This window comes from Vicugna pacos, chromosome 10 (assembly GCF_048564905.1).
Source record: "Vicugna pacos chromosome 10, VicPac4, whole genome shotgun sequence".
NCBI classification, from domain to species: Eukaryota; Metazoa; Chordata; class Mammalia; order Artiodactyla; family Camelidae; genus Vicugna; species Vicugna pacos.
Window position 1 is genome coordinate 65,279,376 of NC_132996.1, and position 15,932 is coordinate 65,295,307.

The 15,932-nt window shown below is 54.7% G+C and overlaps 1 protein-coding gene across 1 annotated transcript; it reads left to right on the forward strand.

The window, feature by feature from the left end:
- The first annotated feature begins 7,002 nt into the window (after positions 1 to 7,002).
- On the forward strand, positions 7,003 to 15,030 carry LOC102527616 (membrane-spanning 4-domains subfamily A member 15). Its single transcript, XM_015248370.2, has 6 exons — positions 7,003 to 7,242; positions 9,777 to 9,899; positions 11,725 to 11,781; positions 13,421 to 13,513; positions 13,900 to 14,013; positions 14,914 to 15,030. Exons 1-6 carry the CDS (start codon positions 7,018 to 7,020, stop codon positions 15,028 to 15,030), a joined length of 729 nt encoding a protein of 242 aa, XP_015103856.2. The 5' UTR covers positions 7,003 to 7,017.
- Positions 15,031 to 15,932: the final 902 nt, after the last annotated feature.

The window sequence follows — 15,932 nt, forward strand, 5'->3', positions numbered from 1 at the left end:
ATCGTCCAGCCATCGCCGCAGGAGGACCACGTGACAACCAACCACAGAACCTCAGGGGCACGCCTCCAGAAGCATTTACTCCTGCTCTCGAGTCTGCGGGTTGGCTGGGCCGGTCTCCAGATCTGATCCGGGCTCTCCAGGCATTGTGTTTTGCTCAGGGTCAGCTCGGTGGCCCTGCTGACCCTGGCCATGCTCTCTCAGACGTCTGGGGCCTCAGCAGACGCAGCTGGGCTGGCTTGGCTCCGTTCCGTGCACTCATCCTCTGGCAGGCTGGCCCGGACAACCTCCATGGCAGGTCCTGTTTTCAAAGTGATCATGGAGGCAGGTGAGGCCTCCTGAGGCCTCAGGTCTGAACTGGCACATTAACCACTTCTGCTGTGTACTGTTGACAAAGGAGAGCCCGGAGCAGCCAGGTGTGGATACACGGAGGGGTAGAGAACTAAGGCCATGTTTACCACCAACTGCCACACTGTAACGGAGCAGGAGCCTGTGGGGCCTTCCAGGGCCAGACGCCTCCCCCATGTCCTCTGCTGTAGCTCCTCTCCGCCATACCCAGACAATGGCATCTCAGGTTTATTTCCTGAGTTCCTCAGATGCTTAAAACCACCACCAAAGGGCAGAGATTAACTAGTTGATGACAGACAGCACATGGCCCAGAACTTCTGGCGCCTGGGGGTTGATAGTGTTGCCCGCCCCGTTACCTCAACACCAACCAATCAGAGGATTGTGCACAAGCCAATCGTGTACCCTGCGGCCCCTCTCCCTTACCTGGCCTTTAAATATGCTTTGCTGAAACCCTTCAGGGAGTTCGGGGTCTTCTTGGGCACGAGCCACTCCATCCTCCTTGCTTGGCCCTGTAATAAAACTTTCTCTGCTCCAAATTCACGTTTCAGTGTGTTTGGCCTCATGGTGCAGCGGGCACACGAACTTGCCGTGGGCAACAACGCTGTTCTCTCCCTGGTCAAGCTGAGGGCTGGCCCCAGGCCAATCCCTTCTGGACCATCTCCACGCCATCCTGTGCCCTCAGGTCCTGCGCTGTCTTCCTGACTTTGCACAGAGGCTGCTGGAGCTATTTTCATGAGAACTTGAGTCCAGAAACTGATGCACAAATTCTCCGTGCCCACGCCACTTGAATACTACCCCGTGGGGGTAACACACTCACACTCACACATGCTGACACACTCAAAGACACTCACCCATGCTCACATCCCCCCACACTCACACACCTACGCTTACACATGCCCACATATGTTCACACTCACTGACACACTCAGACACATGTTCTCACACTCACACCTGCACAGAAACACTCATTCCTACCATCACATGCTCTGCCTTCCGCCCCTGGAAAGCTGGGAACTAACTTTCTAGCCCCTTTTATCCCACGTCCCAAGTTCAGGAGGAAGAAAGCCAGGCAGCCTCCCAGTCACACTCAGAGTCTCCCGTCCTCAGTGGCAGGAGGGTGGCAGCCCATGGGGACTGCCCCCAACTCCCAGCTTGGACACTAACAGTGGGAACCCAGCAGGCCACTTGCTTCTCTGGGCCTCAGTTTCCCCACCTTACATTGGAGGAGGGAATTAATGCTCTCACGGGGCCCTGATGCCCAGAGCCCAGTGTCTCTACCAGCAGCTTCCTCGCCCCCTCCATGGGAGCCGGATGGATGGAGGCCTCAGAGCCCAGGAGGGACTGGAGAACGTCCCAGAAGCAGTAGCTCACAAGCAGAGCGGATTTCCAAGCCCCGCAGGAATAGCAAGCCTTTCACATGAATATGTGTGAACCCAGGAGGGGCAGCCACTGGAGATCAGAGGCAGCGGGGAGCAGGCGGCAGGCGCGGTGGCCGTGGCAGCCCGGTGAGTACCTGCTGGCCTGCCCTTCCGGGAGCAGTGGTCCCAGCCGCCCAGTCCCTGGGCTGGACAAGGGAAGCCAGGCGGGGGGTACCTCGATGCAGAGCAAGGAGGAGGAAGGGAGCACTGGGCAGAGAAGGCGGCAACCCCTGGGTCTTACCTAACCCAGCACCAAGCGGGGGCTGGACAGCTCCCCGGCCTAGGACTCCTGGTCTCCCTCCGACAGGGACCGGCCAGTCCAGGACCCACGGGCTGCACTGCCGGGTGGGAAGGGAGGCGTTGGAGGGGTTGGGGCTGGTGAAGAAGGGGCAACTGACTTCTCTCCTAAACCAGTCATTGAGAAAACAGGTATCCCCCAGCGACCCTGGGACCCTAACCATCCTCCCAGGGAGATGGAATCTTCCTCTCACCCTTCCCCACCCTCCCCCCAGGTTAGGCAGAAAGGTGATTCCAACCCAGATGCAGGCGCCCTGCCCTGTCCCTTCTCTAAAAGGAAGAGAAGGACCTGGCAGAGATTTTCAGCTGGAAAGGGGCTTGGGGACAGACATCTTCTCACCCCTCTTTTATAGATGGGGAAACAGAGGCCCAGAAAAGGGAAGGGTCTGTCCTCCTCCACCCCCAGCCTGGGGCCATCAGAGCAGAGTGGAACCCTGCCAAGGGGCCGGGCAGTGGGCATGGTTCAGTCTAGTGGGTGTGAGGCCAGGGGAGGCCTGCCCTCCTCCAACGTGTATGTGCACCTGATGGCACCCTTCCCGGGACAGTGGGGCAGGTCCAACCTGTCCTGAAAGGGCTGGGATTGCAGGAGCCCAGACAGCCTCCTGCCAGCCTGATGCCACAGGGTCAGACTTAGACAGAAGGGGCAAATTACTGCCCAGTTGACAAAGCGGTGGGGCTCGCCAAGGCCGTCTGGTACAGACCCTGTGTCCCAACAGGGTGGTCCCAAGATCCAAGGGGCCACAGAGAGTCAGAAAAGAGCAGGAGGTAGAGTAGGAGAACCCAGGTTTGCATCGCAGCTCCATCCCTTTCCTTAATCATGTGACCCTGGGCAGGTCACTTGTTCATCTTCCAAATGACAAGTAACAAGCCATCTCTCCTGGAAGGACTGTGCTGAGCCACTGTCTGCCTGCCCAGGCGGGTCCTGGAGAGAAGCTGCCAGGGAGAGCCCTGTTCATTCACCCCAAGTTCTACAGGCACAGGGCTCAAGTGCCAGAAGCAATTTTAGGGACCCACAAGGACCACCCCCCATTTTAGAGATGGGGAAACTGAGGCTCACGAAGAATAAGTCACTGGCCCGATATCGTACACCTCACTTAATTATCTCTGAGCTCCATTTCCTCATCAGCTAAATGGTAACAGTACTGATAACAGTATAAGGTTGTTAACAGCAATGCTGGAAGCCAGGCATTGTGCTGGGCACTAGGCGGGCACCATCTCTTTCAAAACTCACAGCGACTATGTGAGGGTGAGTGAGACTGGGGCCGTCCCGGTGCTCCTCTGGCTGCTCTCAGGCCAGGCAAACAGCCCTGGCTTAGTCACTGGAGCATCCAACCCTAGGTTACGACGTGACTTAGGGCACCTGGGCCCTCAGCCCAGCACACGGTGGCTAAGAAGAGGACTTGGGGGGCTCTCCCTCCTCCTCCCCAGCTGGTTACCTGCAGTTTCTCCAGGGCTGGATAATGGGAAGAGGACGAAGGAGACAGGGAAACAGCGCTAGCCTGCTTCTCTTGTAAGCTGCCGTCACACTCCCTCCCTGAAGCTGGCAGTGTTTAAGCTGACTTCTCTGCAGAGATGCTCTATGGGGTCTATGGAGATGCAACCCCATCACTGGGGGTCTCTCTTCTGTGTCTCTCCCCCAGCAACTGCTCCCTCCACTCAGAATCTGCGGGTCCAAAACTCAGGAGTGTGTATCAACTCCCCCAAGTCTCCTTAAAGCCAGCCCGTCCGTCTTGTCTTAAGGTGAACAGGGACACGTCCCCCTCCCTGGGATTTTAGATTCAGATCGCTCTAAATGTCTTCTTCCAAAATCCGCTGCCAGTCCCCACTCCCAGCCCCGTAGTCACCTGGCAGGTTCTTGGCCACCTGCTTTTGGCCAGTCCCGCTGGGTCATCTGTGGCACTGCTCCATCCAGCCTCTGGTCTCAGCTGACATTTGTATTTTAACATCTCTGACCATGACGTCTGACACCAGGGCCCATTGATCTGGCCCACTCTACCACGCTGCGATTTCTGACCCTCAGTTTACTAGTCTGAAAAATGGGCTGAACAACACCTACCTCGGGGGCTGCTGTGAGGATGCATGGCTCCCCTATGGATGACAACTGTACAGATGCAGCAGGCCACGCGTCTGAAGGGCCAGCCCTGGCCGCATCTCATGCCGCTGTTGAATTCGTGCCTTGTTGATGCTGGGATGTTTTCTGTGTTTCTGTCCCAGGCAGTCATTCCCCTGCTGGGTACCTGGGTTTAAGCCCTCGGAGGCAGGGGAACATGACTTTCCCTCTTTTGCACCTGCCTGTCCTTGGCACACTTGCAGCAGTGTTTAGGGCGAGCTGGCTGATTCATTCACAAAGAAAAAAAAGCCTCTTTCCAGGTGGTGCAGACCCAGGGCCATGGGCCAGGTGGTCTCTGAAATGTGACAGAGGGGTGGTCCCTGGCCGGACAGTGCAGAGGTGCTGGCGGTGGCACACGGGGGTGGGTAGCGAGAGGCGATCTCACATCTCAGGAGCTATGTGGCACTTTCATTGCCACTTGACCTGCTGCATCACCCAAGAGTCTATTTTTGTAGGTGTTTTCTCTGCTTCTAAAGGGGGCAAAGACTTGGTTTTAGCGAGTTTCTCACCACCCGCCTGGGAGAGAGGGCGTTAATTATGCATATGTTCCTTTCAGAGACCACTCTGGCCCCATCGGAGAGCCCCAGGAAGGGCCCAGGACACCAACCATGGTGCTGGTTCTTGGGACCCCAGAGAATGGTCACAAACACACCTCAAACCACCGTGGGTCCCGGGCACAGTGTTCACCTGTCCCTGGTGAAATGACAACTCTGCAGGCAAAGCAGCACCAAGTTCAATCTGTTCCACTTGAAGATTTTGATATTTTATTCTAAAATTACGTCCTTCCTCCCTCTCTGGTGTTAAATATCCTTTCTAGATAATAGTGAGAACATGGGTGATTTGTTGAAATGAACTTATGTGAGGATGGAGAGAGTTGGCAGAGTCTTTCAGCCACCATTTGTTTGTAATTCACCAATCTGTGGACTCCGAGCATTTTAGAACTATTACTCCAAAAGTGGAGCAAAGGCGTTGGTCCCCTCTCTCTGATGAAGGCAGGATTCGGACCCAGGAGTGGATGCATCCCATCAGGTCAGCACTCCTTCTACCAGGAGACAGGAGTCCAGATCTACTCCAGTACTTCCATTGAGGTGCTGTGTGACCGTGGGAGATACCCTCACCCTCTCTGAAGCTCCATTTCCTCATCTCTCAGTATGACTAATAATCTATGCCTTCTCTCCGTTAGAATGAGATGATGGTTTAAACATTCATTATTCACACGTCAGGAAGCAAGGACGCTTTGGGTGGGTGGATCCATCTCCCAGCATCTCACTCTCATCCTATGTGCTCGGACTGTCAGACCAGGGAGCCCCTCACAGTGTCTAGTCTTCCCAAATACATCTGGAGGAGATGGGGGAGCAGCCAATGGGTGGGGAAGGAAAAAAGATGAAAGAAGCAAAAAAGGGAAGAAGCGTGGGATAAGGGAGGCAAGAGCAGAGAGCAGCTTCTGAGACCCCTGTTTCAAGTCCTCCTTGAAGACATGGCTGAGCACCGCGGTCGGGGTGAAATCAGTTCCCCATCCTGACCCCTCTGTCCGAGCAGAGCCCTGCTCTGTGCTGCGAGGCTCTGAGATCTTAATTCATCTTCTTGCTCCCAGGCCCCAAGCTTGGTGCTTAGTAAATGCTCAGTAATCATTTGTTGGACTGAATGACAAACTTCTCTTGCTCCTTGCACCAGACCCCAGGCTCCTTGAGGGCATGAACTCTGTGCCTGACCCCTAGTCATAGTCACACTGCAAAGGATGGCTTTTATCCAGCCTGTGTGTGTTATTTCAATCTAATTCACAACAGACTCTATGAGATTATTCCCAGTGTTGCTATCTCCATTTCACAGGTAAGAAAAGTGAGGCCAGGGGAGGTAGCTGTCTCGTTCCACATCTCACAGTAACTAGAGGGACCAGAATTCAAATCTTGGCTTCTATCTCCAGAACCATGTGCTGAACCAATTAATGCCAATGAGAAAGATGGCTGTTGGGGGAGGGTATAGTTCAGTGGTAGAGTGCCTGCTTAGCATGCATGAGGTCCTGGGTTCAATCCCCAGTACCTCTGTTAAAATAAGTAAATAAATAAACTTAATTACTTTTTCCCCACAAAAAAAAAACAGATAAAGGTAATAAAATTTTTTAAAATGTAAAAAAAATTAAAAAATGACTGTTTTTCTTTTCATTCTATAATCTGGCAGATTCATCACTCTACTTTTTCCTAGTATATATAACTCATCTCCTGCCAGTTGAGTGGTTTTCCCCAAAATATTTGCTCAGGCCAGCCACCCATCAAGTTTCCACGATCCACGCGTGTCTCGGCTACATTAATGGTAATTGCTTGGGTGGCCAAAGAGAAAGGCTTCCACAGCAGAAGTCACCCAGGGGGGTTATTTACAGGAGCGCCTTAGCTCCGGGCTGAGGAACAGGAAATGGGGGAGCTCCAGTCCCAGGTAAAGAGCTGTGTCTCACACTAGCTGTGTGCTCTTCAGCAAGTCACTTGCCCTCTCCGGAGAAAGCAGGCAGTTTAAATACGTGCTCCATCAAAAGGTCCTTTCCATGTAATCACAGCAAACATTAAGAATGTGGCCTCCAAAAAAAAAAAAAACACAACGAAGTGGCTTCCAGGGTCAGAGAGATATTTCAAGTCTTGGCCTTGCCTCTCCTTGACCTCTGACAACACTTCACTTCTCGGAGTGACGTCTCCCTTCCCCACTGATGAGCGGAGTTGGTGCTCTCCTCAGGGGACTGCCTCGAGCAAGGGTAAGCAGACATTGTTGATAAACTAAAAGTCGCTTATGCAGATGTGTAACCATCATCGTTCTCATTATTCTCTCCCAAGCCTTTGTCTCCCAGGTTCTCTGAGCGCGATGTCCGCCGTTCCCTCCAGCAATGGGGTGTTTGTCGTCATCCCGCCCAGCGACGCCGGCGGCCTCCGCGCGCCCCCCGCCGTTCTGCCCACCTCCCTGTGCCAGCCTCCCGGGATGATGCAGTTCGAGGAGCCACCGCTGGGGGCGCAGGCGCCGAGGGCCACCCAGCCGCCCGACCTGCGGCCCGTGGAGACCTTCCTGACCGGAGAGCCCAAAGCTTTAGGGGTAAGAACAGCCTCTCCGACCACCTGAGGCTTAGGTGGTGGGCAGGGAGGGAGCATTCATGCACCGTGGAGAGGGGGCCGGCGGTGGAGAGATACCTAGTGATGACTTGAAGATGCAGCCTTCAGGGCAGGCAAGGACCCTTCTCCCGCGGAGCTCCCAGAGTAAACCAGTGATCAAACGACTGAGATAACGCCAAACAGGGCAGTGGGGTCAAAAACGACAAGGGGAAGGTGGGCAGAGAGGTCTCTCTGGGAAGATGACATTTAAGCTAATAATCTAGATGCTGGGCTGAAGCCAGCCAAGTGAGACCTGGGGGCAGGGGCTCATCAGGTAGAGGGAACAGCAGGGACGAAGGCCTTGAAGTGGCTTGTTCAAGGATGAAATAGAAGGTGGGCATGCCTGGAATGTAACGAGCGAAGGAAGGAGGGAGATGAAATGATGTTGAAGTGGGAGCAAGGGCCAGCTCCTCTAAGGTTTTCCAATCTCAGATGGCCTTGAGATTTTTTTTTCTGTTCTCTTGCTATTCGTTTTTTTTTTTAATTTTTATTTTATTGAGGCATACTCAGTTTACAATGTTGTGTTAATTTCCAGTGTACAGCATAGTGATTCAGTTGTACATATATATATTCCTTTTCATGTTCTTTTTCATTATAGGCCATTACAAAGTATTGAACATAGTTCCCTGTGCTATGTAGTAGGACCTTGTCATTTATCTATTTTGTAGACAGTAGTTAGTATCTGCAAATTATGAACTTCTAATTTATTCCTCCTTCCTCCCCTCCTGTACCATAATTTTGTTTCCTATGTCTGTGAATCTGTCTGTTTTGTAAATAAATTCATTTGTATCATTTTTTTTAGATTCCACATATAAGTGCTATCATATGGTGTTTTTCTTTCCCTTTCTGGCTTACTTCACTTAGTATAACAATCTCCAGGTTCATCTATGTTGCTGCAAATGGTATTATTTTATTCTTTTCTATGGCTGAGTAGTATTCCATCATATAAATATATACCACAATTTCTTTATCCAGTCATCTGTCGATGGACATTTAGGTTGCTTCCATGTCTTTGCTATTTTTTTTTAATGGAGGTGCTGGGGATTGAACCCAGGACCTCAAGCATGCTAAGCATGCACTCTACCACTAAGTCATACCTAACCCAGCCTCAAGATATTGATCTCTGGGAGGGAATCAAGTATTAGACAGTGGACAGATAGATACACATATTCATCTATATATATAGAGTGTGTCTTCAGTTTGTCCCTCAGCCTCAGTTTCTCCAAGTGGGAGATGAAAATATAGCTTAAGTAATGGTGATGATGATGGTGGTGGTGATAATGATGATGGTGATGACGAGTCTCATTTACTAACTGCCCTGAGAGGTGCATCCACTGGACCAAGGAATTTGCATGCACTGTCTCCTTAGAGTCTCATGACCACCTTGTGAGACACCATAAATAGTTTCCACTGGACCAGTTAGAGTACTGAGGCTTGGCTTGTCAGTGCTAACTAAGTCACTAGCCCAAGGCCGCACAGCTGGTAAGTGGCATCCTGTACCCTAGGATGGCCTGACTGTAAAGCTCTACTCCCAGCCCCACTGCTCTGAACACCCAGGAGTTCAAGCTCAGACAGGTTGGAATTTAGGATTCCACGCTAACAGTCGCCCTAAGTCCACTGCACAGGAAGGGACGAGAGGCAGTGAACAAAGACGGAGTACCCCATGCGAGGAGCCTGAAACCTCAGAGCAGACTCTGGAAACGACCTCCGAAGGACTCTGGTGAGAAAATGCAAATTGCTGAAAACATAAAAAGTGGAAACTCGAAGTGGGTGTTAGGGAGGGTCACCGAGTGAGAACACAGCAGAGCTGGGGGACCTCGGGCAAGTAACTGAACATATCTGAGCCTTGGTTTCCTCATCTCCAAAATTTGGATAATAAGACCTACATTCGGGTTAAATGGACGATGTCTGTGAAGCACCCCGCACATCACCTAGTGTGGACTGGCATTTAAGTGGCAGCTGGTGTCTTAATTAATTAATTAATTAATTAAAATAAAACCCAAGTCCAGATTTCAGCTGGTAGGAGGCAGTTCCAGCACGTGGTGGGGATGGACCAATGACGGACACTCGAGAAAGACGCTCAAGGAGCTATCTGTGCAGGATGCAGTGGGGTGAGGAAGGAAAAGGAGAGGCATTCAGTGTAGGGATTTCAAGCCATTGACATGAGGGCTGAGAAAACCAGGTAGGGACACTGAGGATGCTTGAGACGCATGAGTCCCTGCAAAAAGCAAGCTCATGGTAACATGGAAACGGAAGAGGGGATCACAAAGGCTGTGGGGGGCTGGTTTTCTTTCTTAAAATTGTCTTTTACGATTTTAATGATATCTCCTCAAAAGAACGGAATCTGAGTTTATTCCTAGTCGCTGACGGCTCCCTGCGTGGGGCGCAGGGCCCTGCCACGCTCTCCTCCGCAGCAGGCAGGGGGCGGTGTCCAGCCCGCGCCTTCCACCTGGCTAAGCCGCCGCCCGCTTCCCACAGACGGTCCAGATCCTCATCGGTCTCATCCACCTGGGCTTTGGCAGCGTGCTGCTCATGGTCCGCCGCGGCCACGTGGGGATGCTCTTCATCGAAGGCGGCGTCCCCTTCTGGGGAGGAGCCTGCGTGAGTGCCGGGGCCATCTGGCGGGGTGGGTGCCGTGCCAGGCCCAACTTCTTCCTCCTGTGCCCACCCCCCACCACATTCTCCTGGGCACAGCCACTCTGGGGCGAGGGGAGCTGGAGGGGGGTCCTGAGCCTCAATCTGACTCCTAACTGCAAACCCCAATCACGACCTGACCCAGACCCTCCCTATGTATGAAAAGCAACCCCGCAAACAGCCAGGCACAGAGCAGGCTCCCAAAAAGGGTGGGATGAATGGAATGAGGGCAGGGGATAAGGACACTAACCCTCTGTGTTCCCTAGATCCCAAGCGTCACCCTGAATCCAAACCCCAGCCTTCAGAAACCCATGAGCTCCCCTCTTGGACCCCAGCCCACCATAAGCTCTGTCCCCTGGGAGTCTGATCAGCTCTGAAGCCCCTGATCCCACTTCTCTGACTAACACCCTGGCCACCGTAGCCGCCTACCCCTGCTGGAGAATCAGGGGAAGGTGTGGTTATAATCCAGCTTTTATAAAGTCCCTGTCTGCACCTGAGCCTCCCAGCGCCTGGGAGAACAGACTTTGGGGTCAGGCCAAGTGGTCTGAATGCCGGGTCCGCCCGCCATCTGTTATAAGGAGTCTCTGAAGCAGGTCACTCCATCTCAAGGCTCAGCTTACCGGTCTGAAAATCGGGTCCATAGTTCTGCCGTGCCTACCCCATAGTTTGAGGGAATCAAAAGCTAATAATACATATAGGAGCCAATTACCAACCTCTGGTTCAGCACCATCAATCCAGTGGCCAGAGTTCAAACATTCCAGGTCATCCTAGACTCTCCCCTTTTCCCATTACCCGTCCACACTACCAGCCGGTCCGGTCAGCTCATCCACCAAAGCAGAGCTGGAAATTGTCCACGTCTCCCCACCTTCGCTGCCACCACCCTGGTCCACACCACCTGGACGGCTGTGGTGGCCCCTTCCTGGTCCTCTCAGTCACCATGAAATCCCAGGGCCTCCTCCCACCCGTCTCCAGCCTCCCACTGGCCTCTCTAGGTGGTCTGGCCCCTTGGTCTCACCAGCATGGCAGCTGAGTGCAAACATGGAAGCTGCCATGCCTTCTAAGCACTGGCCCAGAACTGGCCCAGTATCGCCCCGCTGCATCCTCTGAGCTAAGCCAGTTGTAGGGTAGGGCAGGGTCCTTGCTGGAGGCAAGTGCCGAGGGCTTGGGCACCTGTTGCTGGGTTCCCTGGGCGCCATCTTGGGAGGACAGCCTCCAAGCTGACCCCTTCCACACCCCGCCCCCCCGCCCCCCCCAATCATCACAAGCCCTGCATCCTCATATTTGCATCTCGGCTCAGAGAGGCCTTCCCTGACCACCCGCCTCCAGAGAGTCCTCACCAAGTCAGTACAGCTCCCGTCATGACTACCCCACTTTTTGACTGTTTATTTGCTAAGTATCTGTCTTCCCCGATTAGAATAGGAGCCCCACGAGAAGAGCGATCTTGTCTGTCTTACTCACGTCTGCTGTGTTCTTGGAACATCCCTGCTGCTCAGGAAATGTTTGATGAGTGAACATTTGAAGGAACAATGCCTTCCCTAGGAGGCTCTGATGATACGATGTTAATGAAAACTTTCACTTTGCAAGCTAGGCCCTAGTTCCCTGGACAAGGGCCCCTAGGAAGCAGGGGACACCCTCACAGAGAGATCCCAGCACCTGGCCAGGAGGCAGAGAAGGTGGCAGCCGGGAGGCTGCTGGCCTCTCCCTGATACCCATGGCCTCTATGGTGCCAGGGGTGGCATGCCTGCACAGGCTCCTGGCCGAAGCCTCACCGGGGCCCGCCTTCCCCACACAGTTCATCATCTCTGGGTCCCTCTCAGTGGCAGCCGAGAAGAATCACACCAGCTGCTTGGTAAGTCTGAACCGGGGACCCAGGGCAAGGGTGCGGCCAGGACCAGGCTCCACTCCACTCTGCCGCCAAAGACACTCACTCTTCTGGCTCCTTCAACAAGCACTTTCTGGGGGTCTGCTGGGGGCCAGGAGGGGACAACCCCCAGACAGCCAGACTCAGACCCTGCCCTACCTACTGGAGAGGGGAAGCCAAGATGCACTTTCAAAACACACTAGAGGGCAGAAAGTGAGGGTCCACAGTGCTCATGGTCATCGGGAGAAAGGGGTGAGGCAAGAAGCCCTCCTGGAAGAGGAGATGACTGAGCGGGGCCTTGGTGGGTGGGTGGGATTGAGAAATACCGAAGGAGAAGCACCAGGATAATGTGAGTGGTTCTGCTGAGCTTGGACGGTCTGCGGTCCCTGAGCAGCGGTGGCTGAGCTCACTGTTCAGAGGGCGGCAGCCATGGGAGGGCCTAGGGACCAGGATCCCAGGCAGGGAGATGAGACAAGGAAGAGCATGGGCATCGGAAGATGGAGACGGAGCCAGGACGCTGGACCACACAGCAAACACAGGGCAGAGTGGAAGGAGCTGAGCTGAGAAGGAGAGACAAGGAGATGGCGCGGGCTGATGCAGAGCCTGGAGTTTATTTTAAGGACAGTGGGAGGCCACTGAGGTTTGGTGCAGGGGAACCATTGCTCTGTTTACATTCCCGAGAGCTGAAGGGTGCTGGGTGGAGAATGGGGTAGAGCAGGACAGGACTGGACACAGGGGACCCTCAGGATCAAACCCATGTCCCCCTATACTGTAAAGGCCAGGGGGCAGAGAGCTCACTTACTCTCCCCTGTGCTCACAGCACCTTGGACAGTTCCTCATAGGCCCCAGATGCTCAATAGACATTTGCTGGATTAATCAATTAATTGATTTCCTGTGAGACTGCTCTGGTCTTAATGACCTCCTCATTGTCATCAAATTAAAAATAAATAAATAAATAAATAAATAAAGAGGAGCCAGAGTCTCTGAACCTAAATGGGTCCTTTAGTCCCCAGCCCACCCATGAGTGGTCTCTGCTTTAAGACCAGGGCTATTTAACCAGAAGGCTTCAGCTAGTTGGTCAAAAGAGGATCCGGTTCTGGCCACAAGGAGGGGGTAACCCCTGAGTGGTTGCCTGGACCACCCAGGGGTCCACTGCAGTACCTTGCTCTAGCGGCCCCTGCCTGGGACCATGTGGAACTGACCCCAACACTTCCCTCAACCTCAGTGGCCACAGCAGAGGGCCTTTCCCCACCCCGCCCCTGGGGCAGCTGCCGCTGAAAGGTGCTTGGCCTGGGGGGCGGGGGGGGGCAAGGGGTGAGGTGGGGCAAGGAGCCTCTGCAAACCCCACCGAGAGAGGTCGGGCCCCTTTCTCAGAGGCTTCCAAGATGACAGTGGTAAGGGGGCAGGGCACAAGGCCATTCCCCTGAGGTCCCAGGAAGGGTAGGAGAAGAGGTGGGTTGGTGAGAACACCTGCACGGGTGGGCGTGAGGACACTGCCCTGCCCCCTGGCGGCGGAAGGCCTGGGTGTGGAACGCAGACCCAGTGGAGAGCTGCTGCCTCCAGCCCTGTCTCCTGCTCCCGCCTCTCCTCTCGGCCCCTTTCCCTCCCATCTCTCTCCCCACTGCAGGTGAGGAGCAGCCTGGGGACCAACATTCTCAGCGCCATGGCGGCCTTTGCCGGGACAGCCATTCTGCTGATGGATTTTGGTGTCACTAACTGGGTGTGTTGTCTGACGCCCCCAGGACTGGGAAAACTTGGGGAATGATACAGCCACATCCAAGGACGGGGGGAAGCTGCTGGGGGAGCGTTCGCAGCACCTGGAGGCTAGGGGCCTGGGCCTGGGCAGGGACTGCCAGTCCCAAGGGATCTCACGAGTATACTGACCCCATGACCCTGTTCCAGGGGTGGGCGTGGCGGGAACGGAGAGGCAGCGTAGAGTGCAGGGGAGGGCACTGGACGGACAGCAAGGGGACTGGCTCCCCCTCCAGCCCAGCCAACGACTGGCTGTGTGACCTTGGGCACATTATTCTCGCTCGCTCTAGGGCCCCCTTTCCTCCTCTATTCTAGAATTCTCGGCTTTCCTTAACGGTGGGTTTTGGTCCCCAGGACGTGGGAAGGGGCTATCTGGCCGTGCTTACCATTTTCACCATCCTGGAGTTCTTCATCGCGGTCATTGCCACCCACTTTGGGTGCCAAGCCACCCGCGCCCAAGCCCAGGCGGTGAGTGCCTCACCCCCGCCCACCCCCATCCTGGGCCCCTGCGCCGCAACGAGCTCCCCCGAGTCGTGTAGCGCGGGACCCAAAGGAGTTTTTGCGGAAAGATGGGACTGTTTTCCTTGTGGCCACAGGGGGGAGCTAGCACCAAGGGACCAGCTGCTCTGTGCGCCTGGACGCGGGAGCAGGGGAGGTGGGGAAGCGCCGTCCACAGATGAGTAGGACCCTCTGGACGTTCACTGGCCATGAGGGAGACGGGGGCGTCAGAAAGCATGGCTCAGGTGGGCAGTGAGCTTAGTTTCCAAAACACTGGAGGACAATGGAGACCGAAAGGGAGCGGAGGAGGGCCTTGGTGGGAGGGGAGCCAGTTGGAGTAAAGGCTACCTCCGCGGGAAAATTCAGGACATGTTAGAGGGGTGCCGCTTGGGAGGTGGATTTGTGCAAAATGGGACGTGAGGCTGTTGAAAGTCTAGGCAGAGAGGTGTATGATCAGAGGGGAGCGTGAATAGAGCGAGGCTCAGGGAGATCAATCACGCCGGTCTGTCCAACGCAGGGGGTGGCGGCGCGGAGAGGTGGGGCTCAGGCAGGGAAGCCGCAAGGAGGTCGGTATCTTGAACCAGTGCAGGGCTGACCGGAGACAAAGAACCCCGGCATCTTAGTTCTTAGAGAAATGAGACTTTTTTCTGTTTTGTTCACTGCTGTCCCCCCAAAGCCCGGGTCATAGTTGGCCTCAGTAAATATTTTTGGAATATTAGTTGAACGGATGTATGGGCCAATTCAGACGTGCAGAATTCACTACCTGGGCGCGGTTCTCAGAATACCCACAAGGGGGCACTATCGCGCCAGCTCCCGGAAGGCACGCGAGCCCTCTAGGATTGGCTGGGTTTGTTTTCTTTCTCTTCGCAGCCTGTGATTTTCCTGCCAAACGCCTTCAGCACAGACTTCAACATCCCCAGCCCCGCAGCCTCTCCGCCCCCCGCCTATGACAATGTGGCTTATATGCCCAAGGAGTCGTCCGAGTAGATGGTCACTCTCGGGGTTGGAATCCCATCTTCCCTCTTTCCCCAGGGGGCCCAGCCTCTCCCCACCCCCACCTCGTTAATCTGGGAGCAGGCCCCCCCCCATCCTCACATACTGTGGCACTGAGTGGAGTCCCTGTGGACGTCTGTCCCACATATTTCTCGCAGTGGTTTGTTTCCTAAAAGAGCTAATTGACGTCAGGGGTGTTTGTCTCTCCCCTCCCTGGGCACTGTCACCCATCAGGAAGTGGCCCGTGTGCTGCTCTGCATTTCTCTCTGCTCGTTGGTGGAAACCCTGGCCTCACTGGGAGACGGGTTCAAGGGCTGCTCCGGCCCTCAGGCCTTAGGATGGTCATTAAGCTCAGAGGGCCCAGAATCCTCCAGAAGGGAGTACTGAGTCCAGCTGCAGAAGCCACACAGCTGGCAGTGGCTTGACGTTGGGTCCCTGGGCCCCCAGACCAGCTCTGTCCTTCATAATCTGAGGCCACATCACTGGGCTTCAGTTTTCCCACCTGGAAACTAAAGCACTGAACCAGATGACATTTAAGGCCCTCCCAGCTCCCCTGGGCTGTCTAAAGTCCTGGGTCTAAGTCAGGCATTGCCCCCTACTGCCTCTGGAAATGTTTGGAGCCACTATTGACTCAGCCCTGCCCACCCCTCAGGGTTGGGGATGTTGCAGGGGAGGGCTGAGGCCAGCCCGCTGTACCCTGGACAGCATCCACAGATGCACAGCAGTGGTGTCCCCTCCCTGCGGGAGGCTCAGGACCTCCCTGTGCCTTTCAGTGCTCCCTCCCTCTCCCCCTGGCCTGAGGAGAAGGCCACCTCCGAAGGTACCATAAGCTGGATTGGGTCTCCAGGCCAAGAAGTCACTGCCACCTGGAATTGAGGTCCTGGCAGGTGACTTCT

Coding starts and splice junctions, on each gene's coding strand:
- LOC102527616 (XM_015248370.2), top strand. CDS start 7,018: ATGTCCGCCGTTCCCTCCAGCAATGGGGTGTTTGTCGTCATCCCGCCC. Junction 13,514..13,899: donor ATTTTGGTGTCACTAACTGG/GTGTGTTGTCTG, acceptor TTTGGTCCCCAG/GACGTGGGAAGGGGCTATCT. Junction 14,014..14,913: donor CCCGCGCCCAAGCCCAGGCG/GTGAGTGCCTCA, acceptor TTCTCTTCGCAG/CCTGTGATTTTCCTGCCAAA.